Source organism: Balaenoptera ricei, chromosome 2 (assembly GCF_028023285.1).
Source record: "Balaenoptera ricei isolate mBalRic1 chromosome 2, mBalRic1.hap2, whole genome shotgun sequence".
Classification (NCBI taxonomy): domain Eukaryota; kingdom Metazoa; phylum Chordata; class Mammalia; order Artiodactyla; family Balaenopteridae; genus Balaenoptera; species Balaenoptera ricei.
Window position 1 is genome coordinate 19,717,729 of NC_082640.1, and position 13,731 is coordinate 19,731,459.

At 46.1% G+C, this 13,731-nt stretch overlaps 1 protein-coding gene across 1 annotated transcript in view; it reads left to right on the forward strand.

Annotated features, from left to right (window-relative positions):
* CCDC3 (coiled-coil domain containing 3) overlaps positions 1-13,358 on the forward strand; it is a 109,605-nt gene extending 96,247 nt beyond the window's left edge. The window contains exon 3 of the mRNA XM_059915318.1: positions 11,473-13,358. Coding sequence (XP_059771301.1) covers positions 11,473-11,748 — 276 coding nt within the window. The 3' untranslated portion in view covers positions 11,749-13,358. The remainder of the gene's footprint in view (positions 1-11,472) is intronic.
* Positions 13,359-13,731: the final 373 nt, after the last annotated feature.

The following is a 13,731-nucleotide window of genomic DNA, read 5'->3' on the forward strand; positions in this document are numbered from 1 at the left end:
ACTTTTATACCATTGTGGTCAGAAAAGCTGCTTGATAAGATTTCAGCGTTCTAATTTATTAAGACTTGTTTTGGAACCGAACATATTATCTATCCTGGAGAATGTTTCCTGTGCGTATGAGAAGAATCCGTGTTCTGTTGCTTTTAGATTGAATGTTCTGTAAATGTTAAGTCTATCTGGTCTAACATATAGTTTAAGTCTAAGGTTTCCTTATTTTTCGGTCTGTATGCTCTATTTATTATTGATGGGGGATACTGAAGTCCCCTACTATTATTGTATTGCTGTCTATTTCTCCTTTTAGGTCTGGTAATATTTGCTTTATATATTTAGATGCTCCTATGTTGAGTGCATAAATATTTACAAATGTTATATCCTCTTGATGAATTGATCCCTTTATCATTAATAATGACCTTTGTTTCTTATTATAGTTTGTCTTAAAGTATAAGTACATCTACCCCAGCTTGCTTTTGGTTTCCATTTGCATGGAATATCGTTTTCCATCCCTTTACTTTCAGTCTCTGTGTGTCCTTAAAGCTGAAGTGAGTCTCTTTTAGGCAGCATATAGATGGATCATATTGTATATCCATTCAGCCACTCTGTCTTTATTTATTTACTTATTTATTTATTTTTGGCTGTGTTGGGTCTTCGTTGCTGCACGTGGGCTTTTTCTAGCTGCAGCGAGCGGGGGCTACTCTTCGTTGTGGTGCATGGGCTTCTCATTGCAGTGGCTTCTCTTGTGGAGCATGGGCTCTAGGTGTGCGGGCTTCAGTAGTTGTGGCACGCAAGCTTCAGTAGTTGCGGCACATGGTCTTAGTTGCTCCGCGGCATGTGGGATCTTCCTGGACCAGGGCTCGAACCCGTGTCCCCTGCATTGGCAGGCAGATTCTTAACCACTGTGCCACCAGGGAAGTCCCGCCACTCTGTCTTTTGATTGGAGATAGTCCATTTACATTTAATGTAATTACTTATAGGTATGTACTTATTACCATTTTGTTAATTTCTTTCTGGTTGTTTTGTAATTCCTCTGTTCCTTTCTCTTCTCTTGCTCTGTGTTGTTTGTTTGATGATTTTCTGTAGTGGTAGAGTCCTTTCTCTTTATATTTTGTTTATCTACTATAGGTTTTTGCTTTGTAGTTACCATGAGGTTTATGTAAAACAACTTGTAACAGTCCATTTTAAGTTAATAACTTATTTTCCAATGCTTTTGATGTCACAAATACATCTTTTTATCTTGTGTATCCAGTAACAAATTATATAGTTATTTTTCTACTTTTATCTTTTAACCTTCATACTGGCTTTACAAGTGATTAACCCACTGCCTTTATGACATTATTCTGAATTTTACTATATATTTACCTTTACCAGTGAGATTCATACTTTTTAATGTTTTCTTATTACTAATTAGCACCTTCTCTATTCAGCTTGAATAACTCCCTTTAACATTTCTTGTAAGGCTGGTCTAGTGATGAAATTCTTTTGCTTTTGCTTGTCTAGAAAATTCTTTCTCTCTCCTTCAGTTCTGAAGGACCGTTTTCCAGGGTAGAGTATTCTTAGTTGGCAGTTTTTTTTTTTTTTTCCTTTCAGCTCTTTATATATCATGCCACTCCCTCTGACCTGCAAAGTTTCTGCTGAAAAATCTGCTGATAGTCTTGTAGGTTCCCCTTGTACATAACAAGTTATTTTTCTCTTGTTGCTTTTAGGAGTCTCTCCTTGTCTTTAACTGTTGATACTTGAATTACAATGTATCTTGGTGGAGGTCTCTTTGGGTTCATCTTATTTAATACTCTCTGGGTTTCCTGGATCTGGATCTAGGTTAGGGAAGTTTTCAGCCATTATTTCTTCAATTAAGTTTTCTGCCCCTTTCTCTCTTCCTCTTTAGGGACCCCTTTTGCTTGATGTTGTCTTGTAAGTCCCTTAGGCTATCTTCACTCTTCTTCATTCTCTTTTCTTTTTGCTGTTCTGATTGGATGAGTTCCACTGCTCTGTCTTTGAGTTCAGTGATCCTTTTTTTCTGCTTCATCCAGTCTGCTGTTGAACACCTCTATTGTATTTTTCAGTTCAGTTATTGTATTCTTCAGCTCTGTCACTTCTATTTTGGTACTTTCTTATATTTTTGATCTCCGTTGAAATTCTCATTTTATGCATGCGTTTTTCTCCTGAGCTCAGTGAGCATCTTTATCACCATTCTTTTGAGCTCTTTATCAGGTAAATTACTCATCTCCATTTCATTAAGGTCTTTTTCTGAGGTTTTATCTTATTCTTTCCTTTGGAAATATTCCTCTGTTTCTTCATTTTTCCTTGACAATCTATGGCTTATATGCGTTAGATGAAACAACTACCTCTCCTAGTCTTGAAGGAGTGGCTTTGTGTAGGAGATGAACCTTATCGCTCAACTCTGCCCTAGCTCTTGGATAGCTCTCAAACCTTTGTGATTTGATTGTCCAAGAAGCCTACTTTATTCTTAGTGGCTCGCAGTAGTTGAGGGTGTGCCAAGACCTGTCAGGGGAGGATTTCAGTCAGCACCTAGATTCAGACTGATTGGAAGCCAAGCCCTCATGTAGAAGCTTTTACAGTTTGCAAATATCTCTTTTAGGAGAAGACTGGGAGATGGGCATTTCTGTCTGCTCCCTCTGCCTTGAACCCTGTGGTAATAGCCAGTTAAGAACTATTTCTTTGTTTGCTACCATCCTGAGGAACCCATGAACACACTGGCCACCAGAGCCACGCCATCAAGGGATGTGTTCTCTGGGTGGCAGACACAAGAGCTAGGGTGTCAGATGTGTACATATAAGCCCCTTTCTCGGAGACACCACAACCTAGGGTGGAGCAGAGGGGAAGCATGACAGTGCCTCCCGAAGGCCATAGTCTTTGTCGAGTATTTCAGTTGGCCTTCAGTTGTGTGTTCAATGAGAAGCCTGCCGCTCAGGCCAAAGCTTTCAGATAAGCGAATCGGGTGGTTTTCAGTCGGCTGCCTCTGCACTGGGCCCTGGTGCTGGATAGCCAGGCGAGTCTGTGTGAGCCCTTTAAGAACTGTTCTCAGTTCACTCATAGCCTGTGGGTCTCAGGGAGGCAAGCCCTGGTGGCTTTCAAACATGGAAGTTTCAGGGGCTCGTCTCTCAGGTGCAGGTCTTAAAAGTTGGGGTGCCAGATGTGGGGTTCAACCCCTTTGCTCCTCAGGGATAAGCTCAGTTGTCAGTTCCCTCTTGATTGCAGGTTGCTGCACCGGGTTTAAGATGAGATTGTCTCAGCCTCTCCTACCTGCTTCAATGTGCGTTTTTTTCTCGGTTGCCTGGTATGTAGGGGTCACTCGTAGTTTTGGGGTTTCTTTCAGGCGAAGATGTTCTGGATGTAGCTGTAGATTCGGTATGTCCATGGTGGGAGGTGAGCTCAGAATCCTCTTATGTCACCATCTTGAACTGGAACCATATTTCTTGTCTTTTTGATGACAGGTGTGAGTGATACCTCATTGTGGGTTTTGTTTGTTTGTTTGGTTTTTTCAGGCAAGGCTTTATTGGGGCCCCTGCTGCAGCAGGGGGGAGCAAGAACAAACAACAGGTTCCCTTGCTTGCCCACCCCCTGAGAGGGGGCGAGCTTGTTCCTTATATGGGGTGAGGGTAGGGGTGTGTCCAGGGGTTGGGCCGAAGGGGTAGCTTAGGTGTTTTGCCCACCCCTTAGGTGGTGTTGTGTGCAGGGGGCATGCGCAAGTACCCTGCTTTTGCTCCAGACCCCCTGCTTTTGCTCCAGGCTCCTCAAAATGGCAGTTGGGGTTTTTGGTCTCTTTGTATCTTTTGTCCAGAATTTTCCCCAACTGAGCATGCACGCAGTAATTTTTAGTCCCATACAGTTTCTTTTAATTTTTTGCTTGAGGAGAGGTGTGTCCAGGTGCAAGCATCGCAGCACTGCAGTACAGGGTCCCAGGTCCCAGCCTGTCTCATTCCCCCCTGAGAGACTCTACACATTTATTAAGGGGTAAGAGGCTGAAGGTCTCTTCTTCTGAAACTTCCTCCTGCTGGACAGGGGCCACAGACCCTAGCCTACCCTAGAGGAGAAGTCCCTCGCTGACTGTTCCAAGGACCTGTAGGGACCTGGGCCACTTTCCGCTGGAATGGGCTGAATTTCTTGAGCCATCATGAGCCTTACTTCAAACTGTTGGAGCCTAAAAGACACAAACTTAACCAAAAGGTTAAACAAACAAAGGCTAAAAAGGAGAACAACAATCGCCATTAAAGGGCCTAGAAAGGGAAGGAACCAGGCTAACTTCGGGCTTCCTTGACTGTTGACCAGACAAGGAAGGCGATATCACCCCTGCCAAAATTATGAAGCCACGCTCCCTGAGCTTCTATTTCCTGAATATTAACTTTTACCTGTCCTGTGGCATCGATCCAAGTGCAGCGGGAAGTATTAGGTATCGCACAAACTCTGCCTTGCTCTGCCAGAAGGTACTCAAGGGCCAGACGATTGTCAAGAACCACATCAGCCAAGGAAACAAGAGAGGTCCCAAGTCCCATTAAGGCTTCAAATAGGAGCCAACTCACTACATCATTTTACTTACGTGTTGATGGTACCTGTCTTTGGAATAGGTATCTCAGAGCTTCCGCTGGCTCACAGGTGCATTGTTCTTCTGTTGTGACCCGTGGGGTTTCTGGAAGTAAAAGCTTTAGTCTGGACAGATGTACCCAACAGATACCCCTTGCGGTTTGACAGCAGTGGTGGTGGTTAAAATTACTTTATAGTTGTCCTTCCATTTTGGCAATAGTTGGTCTTTGGGGGAGCCCTCTTTCCAGGTGTTGCGAAGAACTTGGGTCCCCAGGGTTTATTTGCGAAGGAACTGCTCCTTCCTCTGTATTTTCAGTGGGAGCTGGCAGTGCCTTGTAAGTATAGTCCTGGATTGCTTTCTGAACTTGTCCTAGAATAATATATCTCAGGGTCTGGTTCACTTCCTCATCCAGTAGAATGTCAGTAGTAAGAAAAGGCCTCCCGTAGGCCATTTCAAGTGGACTAAGTTTCAGACCACTCCTGGGGGCTACACGGACCCTGAGGAGTACAGTAAGAGGCAGGTTGGTCCAGGGTGCATGAGTCTCTGCGCGGAGCTTTGCTAAGGTTTTCTTTAAAGGATGGTTCATTTTCTCTACCTTCCCTGAAGATGGGGGTGCCAAGAGGTGTGTAGCTTGTAGTCTAGCCCTAGGGCTGTCATGAGCCCCTGTGTGATTTTTGGCTATAAAAGAGGGCCCGTTATCGCTCTGAAGGGACTTTGGAAGTCCAAACTGAGGAATTATTTCTTTCAAAAGGGACTTACAGACTTCCATGGCATTTTCAGATTGGGTGGGGAAGGCTTTAACCCATCCTGTGAAAGTATCAACAAACACCAGAAGGTATTTATATCCTGATCGTGGGGGCATTTGGGTGAAATCTAACTGCCAGTCTTCCCCCGGGTATGTCCCTCGGCGTTGAACTGGCCTGAGTAACGAAGGGGGCATTGGATGGGCCTGTGGGTTATTACAGGTGAGGCAGGCGTTACTTGTTTTATTGTTCTTTTAAGCCCCTTTCCTGAAAAAGCCTTTTGCATCAAGTCCCATAGTACATCCCTCCCGTAGTGGGTGGCGTCATGTAAGCTCTTGGTGAGTTTCCATTGTTGGGCTTCAGGGATTAGAACCTTATCCTCCTTTTTATACCAGCCTGTGCTTCCCTTCTCATAGCTCCATTTCTCAGCATTTTCTTATTCCTGTGGGGAAAACTGGGGAAGGCTAGGGAGTTCAGGGGGGGGCCAATCACTAGAGCCTTAACTTGTTCAGGTTCCTGCAATTCAGCTGCCTGTTTTGCAATCTGATCAGCTTTGCTGTTCCCTTGGCTCACAAAAGATCACAAAAGATCCATCCCTCTGATGGCCCCTGTAGTGGATTACTGCTACCTGGGTAGGAAGCTACACTGCTTCTAACAGACCAGAATCAAATCTTTATGTTTTATGGGGGAACTTCTAGTGGTTAATATGCCTCTTTCTTTCCATATGGTAACATGAGCATGTAGCACGTGAAACCCATATTTAGAGTCAGTGAAAATATTTAATTTCTTATCCTTCCCTAATTGCAAAGCTCTCATTAATGCTCGTAAGTCTTGCACAAACTGACACTCCCTGTCAGGCTTCTGTACGGGGAGGATCGGGGTGCTGCAAGGGGATTGGCAGGGCCTAATGAGTCCGTGTTTCAGGAATCTGCTGAGCAGCAGTTGGATTCCTCTCAGGGCCTCAGGCTTTAAAGGATATTGTCTCTTCCAGGGGTATTTTTCCCCAGGCTTAACCTTATTTTTATTGGGGGAACACGTTTTGCCCTTCCTGGCACCGAGGTATCCCAAAACTGCAGGATCTACCTGTTCTGTAATTTCTTGGGGGATGTCTTGGGGCATATTTTGATGCCCAACAGGTGGGTCATCTGGGACTACTAATAGATGCATTCTCCGTTCAGATTACCTTCTTGGACTTCACCCTGACCTAAGAATATACTAGCTCCTAACTTATTTAGCAAATCTCTCCCGAGGAAAGGGACAGGGCATTCTGTCATGTACAAAAAGGAGTGAGTAATAATAATGGACCCGATTCCACAGGCAAGAGGGGATGTAAATCGCCTTTCCTTTGGCTGTCCATCGACTCCCGTCACAGCACAGTCATGGCTGGAGAGGGGGCCAGCTGGCCAAGTCAGAGCAGAGCAGGCGGCGCCAGCGTCTACAAGAAATTCAGTTCTCCTACCTGCCACATCGAGGGTGACCCGAGCAGGTGCTCGGGCCCCGTCAGCTGGTGCACGGGAATCTCTCATCCGAGAGGTTTGCAAGGAACTGGGGCCGGTTGGGGCTGCCCCTTGGGCGCCCAGGACATTCCGCCTTCCAGTGCCCCCCTTTCCAACAAAAGGCACACTGGTTTGGGTCCAAGGAGCTTCTTGGTGGTCTGTCCAGTCTTCTCAGCCCTCCAGGGTCCCCTCGAGGTGGTGGGTGAATCAGAGCAGCCAAAAGCTGCGTTTTCTTTCTTAGCCTCTTATCCTTATCGGCCTCTTCTGGGTTGACAGTGGGGCTTGGGGCCCAGCCGCAAGCTTCTGTAACTGTCTCCAGATATCAGGAGTAGCCTTGGTGATAAAATGCATGGCCAAGAGTGTCCTCCCTTCTGCGGACTCAGGGTCTGTATTGGTGTACTTCCTGAATGCCTCTGTCACCCGGCTCAGGAAGCCTGCTGGGCTTTCACCTTCTTCCTGTGTAACCTCTCAGACCTTATCGTAATTTACTGGCTTCACCATACACCTTTTCATTCTTTCTGATAGACAAGTAATATAATGTCTCATCCTAGCCTGGCCTACACGATCTTTCATAGTCCCAGTGTGGGTCATGTTCTGGGATTGCGTCCCACCCACCTGATAAATTTGGCCGTGTGGATTGGTGGCCAGTTGGCCATCTGCGTGTTCCCTGGCCTTTCTCAGTATGCGCTCCTTTTCATCTGGGGTGCAGCAGTGGGCCAGAATAAACATGATGTCCTGCCAGGTGAGAGAGAATGTCAACCCCAGCCTGATAAATTCATCCCTAAATTTGTCAGCGTTCTCTGAGAACCTGCCAAACCTCTCCTTACGGGCTCCTAAGTCTCCCATTGAGAAGGGGCTGTGCGCTCTAATCATCCCTCCATTGCCATTGCTACTTCCCGAAGGGGGGAAAGGTGGGGGCTGACTTTGAACCTGATCCTGGGAAAACTTTCTCTCGTAAGAGAACAGAGAAACCAAGGCCAGTCTTGCATCAACCTACTCTTAAAATCCATTTACCTAATTAAATTTAATCCAACCTTAGAAAATCCTGACCACATACAAAGTTCCTAATGTTCCTCTTCCGCAAACCTGCAACTTTCTGTAGCCATACTTTGTCCCTTATTCTTTCCCCATTCAGAAACAGCCAGCTCTAGGACAAAGTCATCCTTTTTCCTTTCAACAAAATATATTTCCATTCCTCATACCTTCTTTTCTTATGCATCCTACTTTCCTTAAGCAACCATGAACTGTCTTTCACATTAGCATTCCATAAATTGGTAGCGAACATCTCAAGGTGGCACCAAACAGCTTAATTTCTCTCTCACAAGAAGACAAAAGTAGGTAAATTTAGACCTGTTTAGCAATTAATGTTCCAATAGTTTATCTTATTTGAAATGGCCTGAATATACAATTAATTTCTATCTTAATTACTTCTTTAGCTTCAAATTTACCAAAAATTGGAGAGACTGTTTTAGATGGACGTTTTTATTCCTATGTAGTTTAGCAAAGAGTTCTTATCCCAGTTACATTTACTTAAAAATTTAATCATATCAGGTTATTATCCCTGTTGACAGATTTTTATAACAGGAACAATATGCACTTACAGACTTCCAGTAACCCTAGATACAATGAAAGTATTGTACTTAATGTTGATGACTCTAAAGATGGGTCTGTATTAATTAATTAAACCCACAGCTTAAGCTAGACAAGTTAATTTCTATAGAAGCAGAGATCTCATAGTTTTCCCGCTTGAATTTAAAATGGCCTTTTTTTTCCCCCTCAGTCTGGGGGACTACAGATGAATCAGGTAGTTCCTGAGAGCCCAGGCAGAAGAGTTACATTGCAAAGGCAGAGGAGAGAGATGCAAGCCCCTTGAGCTCAGGCAGAATAGTGACATTGCAAGTGCAGAGGAGAGAGAGATGCAAGCTCCTGTCTTTTCTTTTTGTTCTTTAAAATCCCACTAAGTAACCCAGGGCTGGAGTCTCAGGCAACGTGGGCTGTGTTTGTATGTACTCACAGTGTCGGCAGAGACTTGCAGGAACAGCTGGACAGACAAAAACTACATCACAAAGATACCAATCGCAAAACTTAAAGACACAACAAGAAGTTTTCAGGATTAAGGGGATGGGAGGGTAGGGGTAAGGACCAAGGGAGAGGTAAAGGGAGGAGGGACAGAAAAGACTGAAAAAGAAACGGAGAGATTGCCTTTTCAGCCCGCCCCCTGTGGCTGTCTGTTCAGGTACCAATCTGCACGCTTCCAGAAAGGGCCAGTGAAGGAGGGAGCACCCTGTCCACTGCCCACCGGGTGATCAAGCCCGGAAACCAGCCCGTTGTACGTCGTCTGTGGGTCCCCGACCCACAGGTGGGACTCTCACCCACGCGTGCACCAGTATATAGAAATCTGCTGCTTCAGCTCCTTCCCAACGGGACTTTTCTTGGCGGCAGGAAAATAAAGGTGAGACTATTGGGACGATCGGACTTATAGCCCACTACACGATATGAGGTGTGAACCTCTATCACGCTCATAAATCTCCAGTCAGGGAGAGCCCGCTGGACCAAGGTCTGCGAGGTGTGAAGGGAGCCGCTCCCACCTCTGCTTGTCACCCGTCAAGGTGAGCCATTGCCGGCCAGAGAGAGCTGTAGCTTGCCCAACATCCACGCTCTTGTAAGGACAGGACAGAAGGAGGAGAGGACAGAGAGAGAACTACAGAGATTTCAGGAGAGGGAAAGGGAAAATGGTGAGGGACAAAGGGGAGGGGAGAAGCGTTGCCTGAATGAGTGTACTGAGGCCCCTCGGGGGCCAGAAAGGCAGACTTACCAAACGAGGTGATGCTGAAACAAGAGGTTCAGGTAGCCGCTTGTCACCCACAGGGAAGCTGCGTTTGGTGGTCCCGGAGGTGCCCAGATCCTCTCCCCAGAAGGGACAAGCCCCGCGTTGGGCACCACAAAACATGTTACCAACTAGGGTTCTTGGCCTCCTAAAATCAATAGAAATTGATCAGAGGCCGAATTCAGTCAAGGCTTTACTGGGACCCCTGCTGCAGCGGAGCGAGGGTGGGGGGTGGGGGCGTGTAGTGAGAACAAACAACAGGTTCCTTTGCTTGCCTGCTGCTCATTGTGGTTTTGAGTTGTATTTTCCTGATGATGTGTGATGTCTAGCACCTTCTCATATACTGGTTGGCCATTTGTATATCTTTGGAGAAATATCTGTTGAGGTTCTTTGCCTGAGAGGGGCTGGAGGAAGCTCACGACCACTGAACGGTCCACACCCAGGACTGATGTTTCTTTTTTTTTATGCTTTAAAATGAACAATCATTTAATGTATTAACATTTTCACTTATAAACATACAATTTGCATATACAGGGAAAAATAGGTTCTGTGGACACAATAGAATACTAGAGAGAGACAGGCAAGCAATCAGAAAGATAGGCATGCATAGATGCAATGGGTGGGCAAGACTCCTCCTGGGTCCCTTGGTGGATCCCAGTTCTTTTAAAGTCACTTTTGTTCATGGATCGATGCCATTTTTGTTGGGGGTGGGAAGAGGGATGTCTCATATGGCCATGATGCCAATGTCATTCCTCAACCTTCTTATAACAGTGTTAGTTGTTTTATGTGTGTGTGTATATATATATATAAATACATATTATAATTATAATTATACTATATATAATATATAAATATATATTTGCACATATGGGAGTGTTTCTATCAGATGAAGTCCCAGAATGACTAGATCAAAGGGTATATGCAATTTTCATTTTGACACAGATTGCTCTTTATAGAAGTTTACACTCTACCCACAGTATATGAGAATGCCTATATGAGAATGCCTATTTCCCCAAATGCTGACTCTGATTTTACCAAAGGGTAAAATCAAAATTTCATTTTGTTAAAAAAAAGCAATCCACTGTGGATCTACTTTGCATTTATCTTATTAAGAGTAGGGCTAAGTTTTTCATATGTTTAAGAGAGATTTGTATATTACCTTTCCTGTAGACTATTCATATTCTCTGTGCATCTTTCTGTTTCGGGTTTTGTTCTTTTACTTCTTGGGTCACTTGAGCTCTGTCCTTTTTGCTAGAGTGACATATTTAGAATATCTTTTTTTTCTGTAAGAAACCAAGGTGGCTTAGGTTAGAAACAAAAACTCAATTTTTCAAAAGAGACACTCACTTCCAGCCCATCCCACGATGACTAGAAAGGTTTCCAGAATGAGGGTATTTGCGTCTCAGTGCAGGCAAAGCCCTTTCGTGGAAATACGCTGAAGGCCCTCTTTGGATCCCGTTTCACTTCCAAGTGGGTGATCCTCAAGCTTTGGCTTTACTGTAAAATGTTCTAGAGCCAGATTAGAATTGAACAGGCAAAACTGCTGAATGAGAGCAAAAAGTGAAGAGTGACCTGCTCCAACAGGGACTCAATAGGATGCAAATCGATAGGCACGTAAGAAGACAAAACCATGGAGTATCTTTTTAAAACAAAATTATCTAGGGTACGCAAACACAGAAAGCAAAAGAGGGGGCCTCTGCATTTGGGGTCCACAGGGTGAAAGCACGAAGGGGGCATGAGGGCTGTCCTTATCCCGGGCTGGGGCCATGGGTGACATGGGAGTCGGTGTTGCCGGGCTGGCAGCACCAGGAAGCTTACCTGGGGAGGTTTTCTGAAATTCACCTGCGTCTCCTGGTGTTTCCTCCCCAGCTCATGTGTTCCTCGGTGCAGAAGGCCCTGTTTGAGGAGGAGGACCACGTCAAGAAGCTGCAGCAGAAGGTGGCCACCCTGGAGAAGCGGAACAAGCAGCTGCGGGAGCGGGTGAAGAAGGTCAAGAGGTCCCTGCGGCAGGCACGGAAGAACGGCCGCCACCTGGAGCTGCTGAACCAGAAGCTGAGCGAGAAGCTGGCGGCCGCGGCAGGCGCGCTCCCGCACATCAACGCGCTGGGCCGCGAGCCCGCGGGCGCCGCCTACCTGCGGGGGTAGCAGGGATGGAGCCCTGGCCTCACCTGGTACCCGCTGAGGCCTCTCGCAGGGAGTGGAAAAGGACACTGGGTTTATACGCGCACATAGCTCAAGAACTCTTGTAGATGATGATATTTTTACTGTGCATTTGGTAGCGTCTAGTTGGTTTACAGGGCAAGTCTCCTATCTCCTTGGCTGCCGGCCTCCTGCCCTTGTCCCACACCCAGTGCTCTGATGCCGGCAGTGCCATGTGCTTGCCTGGGGCCTGTCCCTGGCTTCCAGGAGCAGCTTGGAAAAAGTGCACTTATTAGGGAAAGAACATTTTAGAATCTCTACAGGTACAAGAACTCAAGGGGTTCAGCCTCCATTTCTGAAGAAAGGCAGCGTGGTCCCAGCTCTAAGCAGCAGGACAACCGTGAGTTTGAAGGAATCTTCTGGTGTCATTAAGACTTAGGGAGCTCATCACAAGTCAGGGAGTGGAGCTGGAGGTGGCAGGTAATGAAGAAGAATTATACCTGATTTCCAACCTCAGCTATCCAGAGTTACAGAGGTTTCCCATGGGCCCCTTTAATCTAAAGGGGAATTGCCTTTATGGGCCTGTCCTGTTTCATCAAAGCACATTTCTAAGTTGGAAGAGCTCAAACAGTATCTCAGCCCCTGCTAAATTCTAACTTACTGTTTGCTCAGTGATTACTTCCAACTTCTCTGAATTTGAGGCGAGCTGACCCAATATGTTGTGAACTTCTGTTGTGCAAAAACACCTCCTTACCTACTGGGGTCAGGGGACCTTGCCTCGTTGCTATCCAGGCTCTGCTCCCAAAAGGGCTTGTTGAGGGCATTCCGATCTTGGCTTCTTTATGCAAATGCTTTCCGCCCACCTGGACTGTCCAGGCAGACCCTGGGAGCAGTGTTTGCACATCAGCCCGCTTCTCACTGCATTAGATCCTCTGTATGATCGCTTCACCTTCTTTGGGAAGAAACCTCTAGAAAGAGTATTGCAAGTAAAAGATATTCACAATACCTAACACTTGAGCCCTTCCCTTAGCCACATGTGATCGCGTCCCAGCTGTGTGACTGAGAAGTGCCCATCCCTTGGTTATCTTCTGATGATGGTTCTCCAAACCAACCAGTGTCCCTTCCCTGCTATTTTAGGTAGAAGCTGCCCCTTTACCACCCCAGATACAGGAGGGCCCGACAATGCCATCCTCTCCATTGGAAATGGCATTTAGGGTCAGACTTCCATCCACTGCCTTTAGAAAAACCATGTCCTTCTTGCTCTGGTAGCGCGTCTGGGGCCTGAGCCTTGTGAGACTTGGGTCTTGATGGTAGGCGATGGCCTCAGAGGAGAAGTCAACGCCCTGGACTGCACAGCATGGGGACTTTTGCCCAAGGGCTCTTTACTGCTAAGCTTCTGCCAGCACTTCATCAGCTGTAATCTTCATGGTCTGGTACAATAGAAGGCACATCTTGTGGTTTATTCTTCCCAGGGACGTTTCATTACAGCAGTTTTGCTGCCACCCAAGGGAATGACAAGCCTAACAGTGATTTACAGCCAGCGTTTGGAGAACTGTGGAAGCTGGATCTCTTTGGATGCATTATGTTCTGCCTTTTCAATAAACATGAGCAATAGTTCAGCCACAGCAGTAAAGCAATGCGTGTTTCTTTCGGAGCAGGAGGCCTGCAGGATTTCCAGCTTTGGCCTGAAAAGGCCATTTAGATCCTCTGGGGGAAGCATCTGTGGGTCACACCTGAGGCATTTAGGAGATTGAGCTCAAGCCTCCTCTGCTTTCCCCGTTGGGATGAGGCCAACCCTCTCTCTCCCCGGGTTCCCATCTCTCAACACACCTGCAGACGAGCAGTGTTATCCTGGCCTCACCTCACGAGGGACACGCAGCTTCATTAATCAACGTCTTCAAAAGTACATTAGGATCTGTGCCAACAGGAACTCCCAGATCCCCATTATCTGCTACGTTGTCATCTTATGGCAGCCCTCGCCACCCGCTC